The sequence below is a fragment of the Fukomys damarensis genome, unplaced genomic scaffold, assembly GCF_012274545.1.
Source record: "Fukomys damarensis isolate Sample0158 unplaced genomic scaffold, DMR_v1.0_HiC HiC_scaffold_21, whole genome shotgun sequence".
NCBI classification, from domain to species: Eukaryota; Metazoa; Chordata; class Mammalia; order Rodentia; family Bathyergidae; genus Fukomys; species Fukomys damarensis.
Genome location: NW_022900933.1, coordinates 1,834,024 through 1,848,737, shown reverse-complemented (window position 1 = coordinate 1,848,737; position 14,714 = coordinate 1,834,024). Strand labels below are relative to the sequence as shown.

Genomic DNA, 14,714 nt, shown 5'->3' with positions numbered 1-14,714 from the left:
GGGGTGGCTCGCTGAGGGCGGCTGCAGGGGTTGGAGGCAGAGCCCTGAAGAGTTCACAGCCAGCTCAGGACCTCGCAGTGAGAACCTTCAAAGCTACCATTCTCACCGGTTCCCCCCTGAAGCTGGAAGTTCTCCTTTCCTCTCTGATGAGCACGCTCCGCTTTGTGGTGAAGATGGGGCCGTGGAAATGGGAAGGAGGGGTCAGCATGCTAATAGGGGATTCTAGTTGTCAGATCTGTGGGAAATCCTTGTCTTTCACCAGTTTAAATCTTTTTGTTCTCAGTTTGCAGGAGAAACCTTATCTACAGGTTGTCCCTGACCACACACACACACACACACACACACACACACACACACAACAGAAGCTGTGAGGAAGCAGAACCTCCCACATTCTCCACTCCTGATTCGTCTTGGAGCCAGCTTCGCTCTGCCATAAGCTGGCTGCCTTGCTAATAGCTGTCCAGGTACTGTCAGATGCTCCAGGCCATGTCTGTGTGCTGACTGCACCTGCAGTGATGACCCCTTCCTGAGGGTCATAGCGGCTCACACAGCACTGTCCCAGGACAGTACAAGAGCATCTCTTGGGCTGGGGATTTAGCTGTCATTCTACTGCCTGCCTCACAGGTGCAATGTCCTGAGTTCAATCCCCGGTACCAAAAAAAAAAAAAAAAAAGAGCATCTCTTAACTCATTCCAACCTTTTCCTGCAACAGCAGGCAAAAAGGGACAGCATAGTCACCTCTGCTTACTCTAATAACCAGGGTCACAAATAACCATTGTCAAACCCTCTGCAGCTACAATCCTCCTAAGGGCTCAGAGAATGCAGTGCACAGAAATAAGCTCCACATAAGCACTCAGTGGCTGTCCTCTCTCTCACCTCACAGCCAGACAACCAGGCAATGGTGCAAGAGGTGAGGAGAGAAAGGAGGCACTCATCAAACCGGAACACATTTCTGGGGAGGCAGTAATATGCATCTGCTGGCAGGGGAAATGATATATTGTCATAATAAAACTGGCAGAACCTTTGCATTCGAGGTCTGCAGAAATCTACAGCAGCCCCAAGTAGCAAAGTGCCACTTGAGGCACCGATAGTGACACAAAGGACCCTGGGGACCACACAGTCATCCGCCTTTATCATCATAAGTGATCACGGTGGATCATGATGGATTAAGATTGCACTCTGCTCCAAGAAGGATTCAAGGTTGTGGGCTGCAGAGTCAGTTAACAAATCATACTAATGACTATGTCATCTTTCATATCAGGAACTGGAAAAGAAAATGCAAACTCCAATGGATAATTCTGGGAAAAGACAGTATTTACATAAGATGCAAATGCTGGAAATGAGCCGTAAAAGACAAGAGGTAAATAATGAGAAGACTGTTACATTCACCAAATTGACACCACATAATCATTGCACTGACACGTAAGATAGACCAGCCTGCATGTCCAATCTTTCCTCGGCATTTCGAATGTAGTCACTGGAGCTGAAGCTTCAACTACTGTCGCTGGGAAGAACCAGGGAGGTCCCTTCCGCTAATAGCCTTCTTGAGTCTTTCCTGTTTGTAGTCATTTCGAGAATGCTTCTAGGCTTCAAGTCTTCTCTTTAAAAACAGGTTACTCCTCTGACACCCTGGCTCCAGCAGGAAAATGGGGTAGATAATGTGTCCTGGCTTAGTGAGAGGGAAGTGTGTAGGAGGAAGAGTTGGTCTTTATTCTTTTTCTCTATAATTCATGCCACAGGGTTATCTTACAAGAAAGATCTAGTCTTGGTCCTTTTTCTGCTGCTAAAAAAGAACAACCAAGAAAAATCTATTTTCCACCCTTGTCGAGGCTCCCAAGTCTGAGGTCAGGGAGCTGGCATCTGGCGAGGGCCTTTTTGCTGTGTGTTAGCCTGGTAGAGGAGATTACCTGGCCAGAGAGTGACAGAATGGGAGTAGGAGGAACCCAAGCCACCGAGTACACTTGTCCTCCTCCCATGAGGATTTACCCTCTCCCACATACTGAGCTTGATCACCACAAAGGTGAAGCCATCATGGTCTGAACATCTCTTAAAGGCCGCACCTCCAAATGCCATCCACGTGAATCTGGGGATGAAATGTCCAGTGCGTGGATTTTGTGGAGCGCACCCAACTGCAGCAGACCTCGGGTAACAAACTCCTCTACCAGTGGTGTCCTGTCACTGCCACATCCTGAATTCCTATCTGCACAAAATAAGCTCACAGTTAAGTGTCTTCTACAGTTCCAGTGTAGAATTCGGCCTGCAGAGAAATCTTTCCACAATGGTCCGAGTCCCAGTTGTGCTATAGCTTTTTGAGACTGTGTGTGTACTCACCTTTCTCCTAATAATCCTGTGAATAAAGAGCCCCCCTCCTTATCTTCTAACAGGAAGAAGAAAACTCGCAGTTAGGGGGCTAGAGATGTCTATAGACAAATTACACTTTCTAAAGTGGCTGATCTGCTGCTCTATCCTGGTGAAAAGAGCTTGGGGAGAACATTAACCACTTAAAGCTGATCGTTTTCAGGGCCAAATGGAATTGAAGAAAAGTCTTCACAGGGAAGCAAAAATTAATAAGCAAACACAGAGAGACCATCAATCCCAAAAAACACTTCAAAGTTTCCCGAGGAAGGACGATGATGACGTGGTAACCATGCTGCCTGACGGAATCATGAAGAGAGGTCCAGGTGAGTCACGTTACCTTTTGTAAGTAAAACATCTCAAGCATTTTAGAAACTTCCGCAAACAAACCCCCAGGGTGAGGGTGAAGAAGACAGTGAGGAGAGGAACGGCCTCAGTTTCGTGCTGGTGTGCGCTTCTCGGAATACAGTCGGTAGGCATGCGATGGAAAGGTCAGAAAGGAAAGCTCTATAACACAGTGTTGCTTTCACAGCGTGGGGTTAACTGGCCTCACGTGTGTCAGTGTAACCCTCACCCATCCCTAGGAGGAGAAGGCAGAGTCCCCTCATCGGACTGCTAGGAAACGAAGCACACAGACGCTCCTGTCCCTGACTGCACTCTCCCTCTGCAGTCAGAATGGCTGAGGGGAACCCAGCATCACTGCCCTCTCTGGGCTGGCTCCTCCTGTCACATCTCAGTACGAGTGGCCACCATGCCTGGTGTCACACAGGCCAGAGCCCTGAGATCTCTTCACGTATTCACCCTCGCCTTGCAGCTGGTCGTCACAAAGTCCTGCTGAGGTCACCTGCCACTGAGATCTGTCCCCTCTTTTCTGTTCCCAATGGTATCACCTCAGGCCAAGCCCTCAGCCAGTCACTCCAGGGCCGCTGCAGCTGCCACCCGACCGGCCTCCTCCTCTTGAGCCTCGCCCACCTTCCACCACCCTCCCTGTCAGTGGTTCTTACTGGCTCTCATCTGTTTCAGTATCACCCCGGGGACTAGGTGTTCCAGGCAGTGGAACCCAATCAAGCTTCGGGGTGAGGCCCAGCGGTGGGGTTACCCCCCACCCACCCAGGCCACGCTGATGTCCCCGCAGGGGGTGCTTCTGCACAGCCAGCCCTGTTGGGGATGGGGGAGAATGTCAGGTCCCAGCCGGTTCTACTGAGTCAAGATTGGTTAGGAAGAGCCCCGGGGATTCTTGTACACACTGAAGCCCTGCACCAGTGGCGGGTGATCTTATAAAACGCAAATATGACTACATCATTCCCCTACTTAAAAAAAGATATCACGCAGTGAGTCTCCATCAATTGAAGGACAGAATCTAAGCTCAACAAGGGACCCTGGGCCCTTCAGGATCTGGCCCCACCTACCTCCCTAACTGTACCCGCTTGCTGCTTGCACACTCAGCCCTGACGCCCCAGCCAGGCCTGATTGTGCCTGAAGTTCTGCCTGCTCTGTGCTTCCCAACAGATGTCTGCGTGCATAACTGCCCCGTGGCCCTGCCCCACCCGCTAGAGCCCCTATGTTCCCGCCTCACATTCGGCAAGGTAAACCTGTAGTCGCCAGTGATCCTGTTGCTTACACAGGCTGCAGGCCGCCCACCATCAGCCTGCTGGCAGCTGAGACAGCTGCAGAGATGTGGCCCTGCGTCTGGACACCTTCAGCAAGATGTTTAATCAATAAGCTAATTAAATAGAAAAGGCTGAACCACTGAGAACCCACTTGGGGCATCCACTTAACCTTTGCTCTCAAGTCGCAGAATGAAATAGGCTTTATAGTCACATAGTGAAACACCTTTTCTAATAAAAAAAAATATTGGCAAAACCACTGAGAGAAAGGTCCCAGCTAAAGTCATCACTTGAGAGCAGGCCTGGAAAAACCAGTATTGGTTTTGGGAGGCTTTGGGGGGAAATCCCAGGCCCGGAGAGGCTCGGGAAAGGCTGTGACATAGCAAGCAGTGGCTTTTTTTCTCCTCTCCTGAGGCTTTGTAAAGCAGCTTCTTTTTGTTCGCACAGGCATAGGGAGTGCTCATACGCCAGGTCTGTGGTCTGCCCACACCACTCATTGCCTCATTTAATCCTCACACGACTTCAAAGGCAGGTGCCGTTCACCGCAGTGCAGCAGAGCCATGATTCAGGGCCAGGACTTTGGACCTCCCACCGCTGTGGCTTCTGCAGGTGGCCAAGGACTCAGAAAGTGTCCAGGGCACTCCTGGGGCTGCTGAATATCTACAGCCTGAATCAGGGCCGGGAATTTAGCTCAGTGGCACAGTGCCTGCCTCACAAGCACAAGGTCCTGAATTTGATCCCTGGTACCAAAAAAACAAAAAGGGGCCAGGGATTGAGCCCAGTGGTGCCACACCTGGCTCTCAAGTGCGAGGTCCCGAGTTCGATCCCCAGCACCAGAGGAGAAAAAAAAAAGCATTAGCAAGTCCTTGGCCATAACTTTCAAGAGAAGGCAGTGCTCTGGGGAGTTCCCAAAGGAAGTAGTAGGGGCTGGCAGACTCTGATTACATGTTCTCCTGCCCCGTGCCCTCCAGGGGTGGATACTAAAAGGACAACGCAGGCAGGAGTGACCAGATGGCAGGAGGCTGCACCAGTGTTAGGCCTCGCAAAGTTGTTGGAGAGCATGGGAGGGCAAGCAGCCACGGATGTGTTTGAAGACGGAGAAATTAAAATGTACACAGAATCTACCATTGTCCTCTGTGCTTTAACTGTCAGACAGCCCTACACGTGTGAAAGCGGGGGCGATCGGGAACAGTGAACAGAGGTAGCATTGGTAAGGTACTTTTAACAGTTTAAAAGGGATTATGAAATCCTCTCTGTGCCAGCTCTGTGAGGTGAGGACTTTTCCACCTCTCTCTTACAGAGGAAGAGACTAGATCTGTAGAGGGCACGTCCATGCCAAGGTCACACAGAGGGAGGCACAGCTGCCCAGGGGATTCACACTTGGGGCACTGACTCTGAACTTGCCCACTTCCCTATGCTGGGCAGATGCACTAACAAGGACTCCTTCCTCCTTACCGCCCCTGAGCATCTTTGCTTTCCTTTTCTGCTTCCTAAAAGTTGTTCACTTTGCTTTCTTCCACAGTGAGTGTAGCTGACACGAGCTCCAGCACAGTCACGAGCTCCAGCAGGCAGTTAAGGTTACTCTCCTTTAATGAGGTGGTCTCCCTTTCCTGTTCTCCTTTGGGAGGTTGGACGAGAGTTTCAGCTATAAAAATTGGCCTGCTGCTGCCTCTTTACGATGCTATCAGCTACTCTTCATGCTACACATATCTATAGGATAAATTCCATAGAGTACCTAGAGATAAAACTTCCACAATCGTATAATAGAAATGAAGTTAGCCTAACCCTTTTGAGCATACAATTCTATGAGTTTTCATGTATTTATGTGGCCCCTGCCCTTTCAGAAAACATGATTTGAACACAGTGAGAGGCAAGACAGTGGAGTTAGGATCAAAATCCTTCACTGAGCCCAGCAGTTCCACAAGGGCTCCACTAAACCCGCTCCACCAGAACAGGAAATGTTCATTGCCCCAGGAGAGCCCTGGCACATAATAATCTCCCAGTAAAAACCAGCCATACATTTTTCTGCATGGCTTTTTTCTTTAAAGAGAGAGAATATACAAAGTTCCAGTTACGGAATCTCTGTGAATCTGTTTCCACATGTGCAAGTGGGAATAAATATTGCCTACCATGTAAAGTTTATATAAAAATTGACCTCAGATGTGTAAAAGTACATAGAAAATGTAAAATGTCATAAGGAAGGTATGGGAACACAGACAAAAATTTAAAAGGTAGAATTTGTGCCTTGCAGCTAAATAACCAACATGCTTCACAGAAATGTCACCCTAAATCCATCATTTGATTAAATCCATCATTTAATCCATCATTAGTCACCTTCACAATTCTGGTCTTACCTGGACAACTGTACTAGTTTTCTATAAAGTATGCTGCTTTGTTTTTTAAACTATAGCACTGTCTGTAAAATTATGGGTATACTATAGTAGTGATTCATTTTTATAAAACATATATTATAAAACAAAACCACCAAACATTTTCATGCTTTATAACCTTTGCATTTCCAAACTCACCCTAAACACACACACACACAGGCATCTGTTGTTTCTCTTTACCCCCAAATTAATTTTGGAGCTGAATGTACTACCCTCTACTATCCTTCACTCAAAACCCTTCTAGAATTTATAGGTTGTGTTTTTATTTTTATTGATGTTTAAGTCTATAAACTACAGAAAGTCATACATCTTACAAAAATCTAACAAATAAGACATCTAGCTCAGAAGTTCTCATGCTATAAGGCTGTGTACACACAGCCGTGTACATAGAACAGTTGATTTTTCAAAGCTAACTGAGCATGGATATTTTGCTCACAAACTAACTTTAGAACTGAATTAACATAACACCAAGGATGTTGTTGGACATATGCTCTCATTATTATCTCATTAGATCCCACACTAACCAACATTTTGTTTAAAGCTTCTGCCTCTAGTCAGATGTTCTAGAACATTCCTCTTCAGTTTGGGGGATGGTTCAGTGGTTCCTGGCTCATTTGCAGAGCAGAGATAAAAAGTACCTCTACGCACCAATGAGTAAAGTCTTTCCCAGGTCCTCCTTACCATTACTCCTCGCCTCCTAAAGTTCTCTGACCATTAACTGGTTTGTTGGTTTATTTATTTACTATTTACTTATTAAACACATAGCTGTTGCACACATACCAGCTGCGAGGCATCGCACAGTGGGCTCATGGTATGGCCAGAAGCCAAGCAGATGTGGCTTCTGGTTTGCAATGCTTTCGTGGGACACATCGTGAATGAGATGTTCAGGCAGGGTACAACTGGAAAAGCTGGTGATCTGCAGGTCAGGGCACTTTTCCATCAGAAAGTGACATTTAGATGAGATACAAAGGAGCAGGAGTGCATGTGAGTGTGAGGACCAGGGAGGCTGGACTGTCACAAACTGTAACTAACACCAGGATGTGCGAAAGCCCCACTGTGGGAGGGAGCGCAGTGATTCTAGACCCTGGACAGACTCAGAGGATGAGCTGGGATGACTCGCTTTGGAAAGCAGGTCAATGACAGATTTTGAACTCTATCTTAAGTTCAGTGGGAACACTGATAGGATAAGGGAGCAGCAATGATCAGATATTTAAAAAAATACTCAGTCCATCTACACCGTGGAAAGTGGGTAGAGGGAAATGCAAGAGGATGTAGGAGACAAGCTACGCAGGACACAGCAACACAAGAAAGAGACAATGCGCGTTCCAGGACGCCACAGCCCACGTGCTGAAGGGGCCACAGAGTGAGAAGTGATAATGGGAGATTAAGAAAAAACAAAGAAAGAAGGTAAAGGCGGGGCCAGGTGGGCTCTACCTCCCAATGGGAGAAAAGACCACCAGGCAGATGCAGCAAGTTTATAGAGGTAGAGAAAGGAGAAGTGCATGGGCGGAAATGGGGCTGGTCTGCAGCCAGACCAGGAGAGTAGCTAAGGTCTGCAGGACATCATGCTTGGCGGTTTCCTGGTGAATGGACCAGGAGGAAGACAATCCTCTTCTCAGCCAGGCCTTGTTAACCTCGTGCCCTTGTCACCTGTTCTCCTGAGCAGGGCCCCGCCTCATCCGCGGGAGGAGGTGAGTCAGGCCTGGCCACAGTGATCGACAGCGAGGCTCTGAGAATAGAGGCTGAGAATAGAGAGAAGGTGCCGGACAACCACCTGCAGGAGGCAGAGGTGGCAGGAGCTGACGTGGGCACATGGAGAGCAGGGGGCCAGATAGACTCCTGGGTTCCCTGGACCACAGCAACTGGGAGCAGAGCAGGTTCCTGAGAAAAATGGTGAGGCTGGCACGAGGCCAGGTGGATGTGGAAGTGGAGGTGTCCAGCTTTTGAAAAGCCCAGTAGCTCAGAAGAAAGGTCAGGGCTGCTGACATACTTTAGCTGGAGTGATCCGTCAGGGCTGCATAGGTAAAAACGAGGATAATCGTGGTGCTGTTCAAGGGGCGGCCAGGGCAGCCTGGTCTACAAGGCTGAAGGGACTCTGACGAATCACAAGGCATAAATCCTCACATCAAAATGCCTGACTCTCAACTCATCAAGCTGTATAAATTTAAAATGCAGCACTCCGGGAGGCTCACACAGGAAGAACACAAGTTCAGCCCCAGCTTCAGTTTAGCAAGACTCTTACAAAATAAAAAAGGGTTAGGGAAGTAGTTCAGTACAAAGGCCCAAGTTTGATCCTTAATACTGAAAAAAAAAAAAAAAGTACATAGCTTTTCATGTCAGTCACACCTCAATCAAGTAGCTTTTTAAAATGTGAGGCTAAAGAAAAAAAAGAAATGCTGGTTTTCTTATACAATTGGATATAACTACCGATATCTAGAGTTTAAATAAAACATGGCAAAAGATTTAATAAACAATGGTCACTAACATAATTCAGTCTGCTTCATCCAGACTGGGGTACTTTAACCTGGAATTATTTTTCTGCTTAAAACTAATTGGGAAGATTCTGTTTTCTTGAAAGCAAACCTTTCTCAAGCAAAACCATGTTTCTCTGGACATTCTAAAAGGACACTGGATGTTGTTTAAATAAAAAGTTAAAGTAAATACATAGATATGTACACAAATAAAATCACATAAAAAGTTAGTCTTTTCTAGTAAAATAAAAATAAAATTATAAACCATTGAGTTCCTAGTTCCCTATGAAGTCAGTGTTGATGTGAATGTTAAATGTGAACATCAAGAAGCACTCAATAAAAAGCTCTGAGAAACATCACTTATCCAATATCCTTGTCCAACATATTTAACCTTAAGTTAATCACAAGGAAACAATTTAAAATGCCTAGTCTAGGGTATCTTCTGCAACCTGGACTCTTTAAAATGTCGGTGTTAACAAAAAATTGAGACAATGTAGATAGAGGAAGAAGGACAGAATGAGAGAAAAGGAGGGAAGTATTTTTTAATTAAAAAAAGATAAAGAGATAAGAAAATGAAATACAGTGCATGATCCTAGATTGGATCCTGCACCTAAAAAAAGAAAACAAAAGCTAGCTCTAAAGAGAATTTTTGGAGCCTCCATACACACTTGAATAAGGATCATACACAGTAGTACCTTGGTTCACAAATGCTTCTGTTTGCACACAGTTCAGCCCTCTTCCCCACACAAACACAAACGCAGCCATCTTTCCGAAAATTGTAAAACAAATTAAGTTCCCAAACCGAGGCACCACTGTATTAGATAGCATTATATCAGTGTTAAATTTTCTACAGAAATCATTGTTGCTGTAGTTGTGTAGCAGAAATGCGCTTGTTCATCAGAGAATTGTGATGACATATTTCTAAGGGAATGACTGCAACTAATTTTCAAGTGGCTCAGCTAAAAGCAATATTGTGCAAAATACTATAGATGGCTCAAGGTACATTGGTAAGTACTATACTATTCTTGTGACTTTCAAAAGATTTTAAAATTTTCAAGATAACAACTAAAATTTTTGATGCTTACAGAGACACCAGTTGGAAATATGTACTTTTAAATCTGTATATTAAAAAAAAAATCTCAAGTTACTCTGTGTCCATAAAAACCTAGGCACTTAACTAAACCAAAAGAATTGTTAGAGGAAATTAAATTAAAATAACTTTTCATCTTCATAGGAAATTCACAGGATGCAGAATTTTTGGAATATCAAGCAATCAATGACTATTGTCCCTGGAAAATGGGCAAAATGGAAAAGTGGTTTCATGAACAAGAGGCCCGTGGACAGCTCCTGTGGGACAGTTCTAGCTCTGACTCAGAAGAACTGGGCAGAGATGAGAAAAAACCTCAGCCACTCATGAGGACCAGGCCAGAGAGAATCTCACTCTTTGATGAGTTTTTTGATCAGGAATAAGTAGGCTACGCACTAACCTACATGGTAAGGGTAAGCTTGATATTTCCATCAAAATCTTTCAAGTTAGTATATGAATTGTTTTGAGGAAAGCAACTCACTCTGGTAAACAGAAAGGCTATCATTGAAACAGAAAGTCTTCTGGTTAACAACTTTGTCATCATGTATGCTATTAACTTGCCATAGAACAAACTGTTCAAAACAGCCTTTCTGTGGGTGGCTGGACTCAGCAGGGCGGTTCTTCTGCTGGCCTCTTTTGAGATCTCTCATGTTGTTGGAATCACAAGGCAGCTGGTACTGGAGTCATCTGGAGGCTAGATCAAGGACTGAAATGGCTCGACCTTGCCTATTCTCTGTAGGGTCTCGGAGCCTCTTCACATGGTCGTGGCAGCAGGTTAGTGAAATTTCCTGCACATCAGCCCAGGACTCCTGAGAGCAAATGTCCTTGGAGGAAGCCTCAGAGGATCCAGTCTATAGTCACAGAGCTGGCTCAGTGCCACTTCCTCCATGTTCTATTGGTTAACCTCAGTCATGACCAGGTGTTTGCCAATGAAAAGAGTACTCATGAGGTCCCAGATGCCAAAGTGTGGTCCTGTGGGGTCCATCTTGGAATCTTGCCACTACAGCATGCTCTTACAAGCAATTAGATCACAGGAAACAAATAGAAGCAAGAGTAGATTTGAGCTTTTAAAGAATAGTCACAGTTATACTCTATTAGACATTAAACTCATTTAGGCTACATTTTTGAGAGCTGGCCATAACAGAGAGGCTTCAAGAAAGGAATGGAGTAATGTCCAGTGTAGAAGGTCATTGTGAATTAAAACTCAAAATTGAGACCTCTTAGATTGTTATATAGTTTACAGTTCTTTAAAATTGAAAGGAGCCTTAAATTTTTTCAGTCCAAGAGTTATCCCATTTATAAAAATTAGATTTTTAGGCATGTTTTTAAAGTACATTTTTGCGTAAAGTTCAGTTCTGTGTTTAGCATAATCTAAGCAATCCAAAGGATTCCAAGAATTTACTTAAAAACTTTAAAACAAAGCAAAAACACCCTTTTTAATCTTCAATGGGAAGTTCTCAAAAAGAAAAAATAAAGGAAAATACAATGTGATTTGACACTCAGTCCATCCAGACCAGTCTCTGGAAAAATAAAAAGCCTGGGTCTTTCTTCCAAAGATGGAAGGTGATGGGGCTGACTCTCGGTGTTTCTTCTCCAGTTCTTTGTGAGTACTTTTTCCTTGGTACTACATGAAAAGCTTATTTCCGCCAGGCGTGATGGCACACGCCTTTAATCTCAGCACTGGGAAGCTAAAGCAGGAGGATCGCTGTGAGTTGGGGACCAGCCTGGGCTACATCGTGAGTTCCACGTCAGTCTCAACTACATAGTGAGGCCCCGTCTCAAAAAAACCCCCAAAAAACCCAAGAAAAGAAAAGTTTATTTCCAGCAAAGGAATACATAGACTGTTTGACAACCTAGGCTTTCACTAAACAAGAGCTTTGGGAGGACAAGTAAACCCAGCCTACTCATCGTGGTGGGTATGGAAGCCCTAGAGTGCAATGGGAAAGTCCCAGCACTGAAGACAGGAGGACACAGCAGCCTTCATGCCCCTCCTGCCACTTGAAATTGGACGAAGCCCCCTCTGCAAACGCTCTGGACTGTGACCAACATGAGGGCACAGACCACATCATCTCCCTGAGGCATCTCTGCTTCCTAGAACAGCATCTGGTGCAGTTTATGTTTAATGCTTGAATTAATTTATGTGTTAAAAGGTAATGAATCAATTAGGCAGTCACTTGTTTCTGTCCAGCTATGCAATGCTCACACTCATTTCCATCATTTCTCAAGAGCCTTATCTATCTATACCAGGCTGATTCGACAATGAAGAAAGGGAACTTTTTCAAAATCTCTTGGAACCTGTACCTCTAAAAGGACAGGCGAGACTGGACACTGCTACGGTGCAGAGAAGCTATACCTATATGCAGAATAAGATGCCACAGCTCAGAATATTCTCAAAACTCTCATCAGATTGTGTTCACCGCAAAGACAGTCATGTGCTCTGTTTGCTTGCTCCACGCTGAACTCTTCTTCACTCAATTCTAAGTTCAAGAATTTGAAACTGTTAGTAATGATCATAATAACTGCCAACACACATGGATCTTGCGTGTGTGCCAGGTACTCTGTGAATGCTTTACACATGCAATCTTCACATCACTTTGTGTGCCAATATTAACAACATCCGCGTCTTAGAGATGAGGAATCAGAGGCACAGAGAAGTCCAGTAACTTCCCACAGTCACCCAGCAGAGCTTTCCTTTGGGCCAAGACCACTGTATACCAAGAGAGACTCGCCAGAAGCTGGGCTCTTCTCTCTTACCCAACTTGATTTCTAACTCATCGGCTTCAATCTATGGAATGCCACATTTCCATTACATGACATGTTTGGGGGATTTGGGGTGTTCTAAAGGTGGAATAGGACACTAGAAGAGTCTGTTGGATCATTTTTTGAAAGGAGAAACAGCTTACCCGGTAGCTGGGCTATGAGCAAAGGGAAGGCTAAAGGCACCAGAGAAGGCAGATACTATCAGAAAACTCCAGAGAGCACCGAGCAGACACAGTAGCAAGCACTCCGGGAGAGCGGTGCTCAGCACTGGCCATGGGTCAGAGTTACCTACTGAATGATCAAAAACTCACAGTCAAGATTGCTGGGCCCAGCTTTTGCTTTTGGTTGGTGGCCTGAGCAGTCTGGGTGTTTATTTTAGGCTTTCATGTGCATCTAAGGTTGAACCCATAAGATTGAATCTCAGTGTGAAAAATCACTATTTTTGCAGTACAAAAATTGTTTATTTTACCAAAATGTATCAACTTCTATTGATAAGCAACTTCTGAGGTAATTTTTCATATTAAATGTATGAGACTTAGAATGCCACACAATAGTGGAGATATGCTCATTTTGCTAGTGATCGTCTGTGAACACAATTCTTATAATCTTGGATTTGTTCTTGCAATGTTCAGACATGATAAACACAGCTGCTGATGATAAGAACTGTAAGATTCAGCCTGGAGGCAAAGTTGTCAGTTTTCTTCCACTGAAAATCTCTCCAACTTTGGAAAGAAAAAGGGCTTGTGTGTGATCAAATGTGTACTTTCTCTTATGAACACAATATTCTCCTTCCTGCTCTGAATTTTTTGCAAGAAAAATAATTTTTTATTGCATATCTTTGGAAAATACCTTTCTCTCAATTGTTTCTTTGAAAATAAAACAGGACTATTTTTCCTCAACACTTTATGTTAATAACTGAGTTAGTGATTAGCAAAAGAGAGCTTTTCTGGAGGTTGCCTATGACATAGCCGTGTAAGCAGATGGAAATGTTTGCTGCTGGAAAGAACCTTTAAAAGTAGAGGGTGGAAAGCTAGCCCTTTGGCTGCACCCCTTCCTGTGGCAGAAGCACTGGGCATCAAACTATCATCAGCACTCTTTCCTCCCTTGCATGCACACAGGAGCCTCTACCCACACAGCACTGGGAAGCTCACTGGTCAGCATGCAGTCTGAATACACTAAGGAGTGGATACCACTCTGAATGACAACTCATGCTTAAACAAATACCGCTCAAGCAAAGGATAACCAGAGACACACTGACAGCTAATAGCTATGATGTGTTTTTACATGTATCCTTTGTAATAAGTCTGAAATCTATTCCCTCTTTATTCACTGAATCATGCATTCAAGAAATGGGTTCTGAGTACTTACAACAGGTCAAGCAGAGGGCAGAGATTCCTCTGTAAACAAGACACAATCTTTCTGGGTTGTCTTCCAGTGAGGAAACCATGAGCACACACTGGAGTATACGGTCTAATTCCATGTGATTGGAAACAGTAAGAAAAAAAAATAAATCAGGTACAAGAACAGGCCAGGACATGTTAGGGCTTGTATCTAGATGCCCCCCCAAAGCCTTGTATGGTCATAGGTGTGGGGCTTTTGGGGGGTGGCTGAATCTAGAGTGTGTGATGCAGAGATAGGGTGTGTGACTACTAAGCCAGCCCTCTGACTGGTTTGGCACTGCCCTAAGCCTGGTAGTCTGGGTACAATAGAAGGGACAGAAAGAAGCTTGTCTTATCCACTGCTTGTTGCTTTTGCTGTCTTCTGCTTGTCATGGGACACTCTGTCTTGGAGCCAGCCAACTATGGACTGAAACCTCTACAAACTATGAGATAAAGAAACCTTTCCTCCCTTAACTTTGGGCATTGGGTATTTTGTCTCAGTAACAAGAGAAAAGTAACTGAGGGGCTTGATTGAGGCAAGGTGCTCAGAGAGAGGCGGTCTGAGGAAGAGTTCAGAATAAAGGGACAGTGTGTGCCGTGAGAAAACCCAGAGGAGCATATAAAAGGCCTGCGGTGAGAATGGACTTGTAAAGTGCAAGGCCCAA

General features: G+C 44.9%; 1 protein-coding gene across 5 annotated transcripts in view; it reads left to right on the top strand.

Moving 5' to 3' along the window:
- Positions 1 to 14,423, top strand: part of Ccdc198 (coiled-coil domain containing 198) — a 32,398-nt gene extending 17,975 nt beyond the window's left edge. The window contains exons 4-7 of one of the 5 annotated variants that reach the window (XM_019210202.2): positions 1,262 to 1,360; positions 2,522 to 2,681; positions 10,058 to 10,317; positions 12,158 to 14,423. In XM_019210202.2, coding sequence (XP_019065747.1) covers positions 1,262 to 1,360; positions 2,522 to 2,681; positions 10,058 to 10,293 — 495 coding nt within the window. In that variant the 3' untranslated portion in view covers positions 10,294 to 10,317; positions 12,158 to 14,423. The other 4 variants (XM_010641429.3, XM_010641431.2, XM_019210203.1 and 1 more) reach the window with 4 other exon arrangements.
- Positions 14,424 to 14,714: the final 291 nt, after the last annotated feature.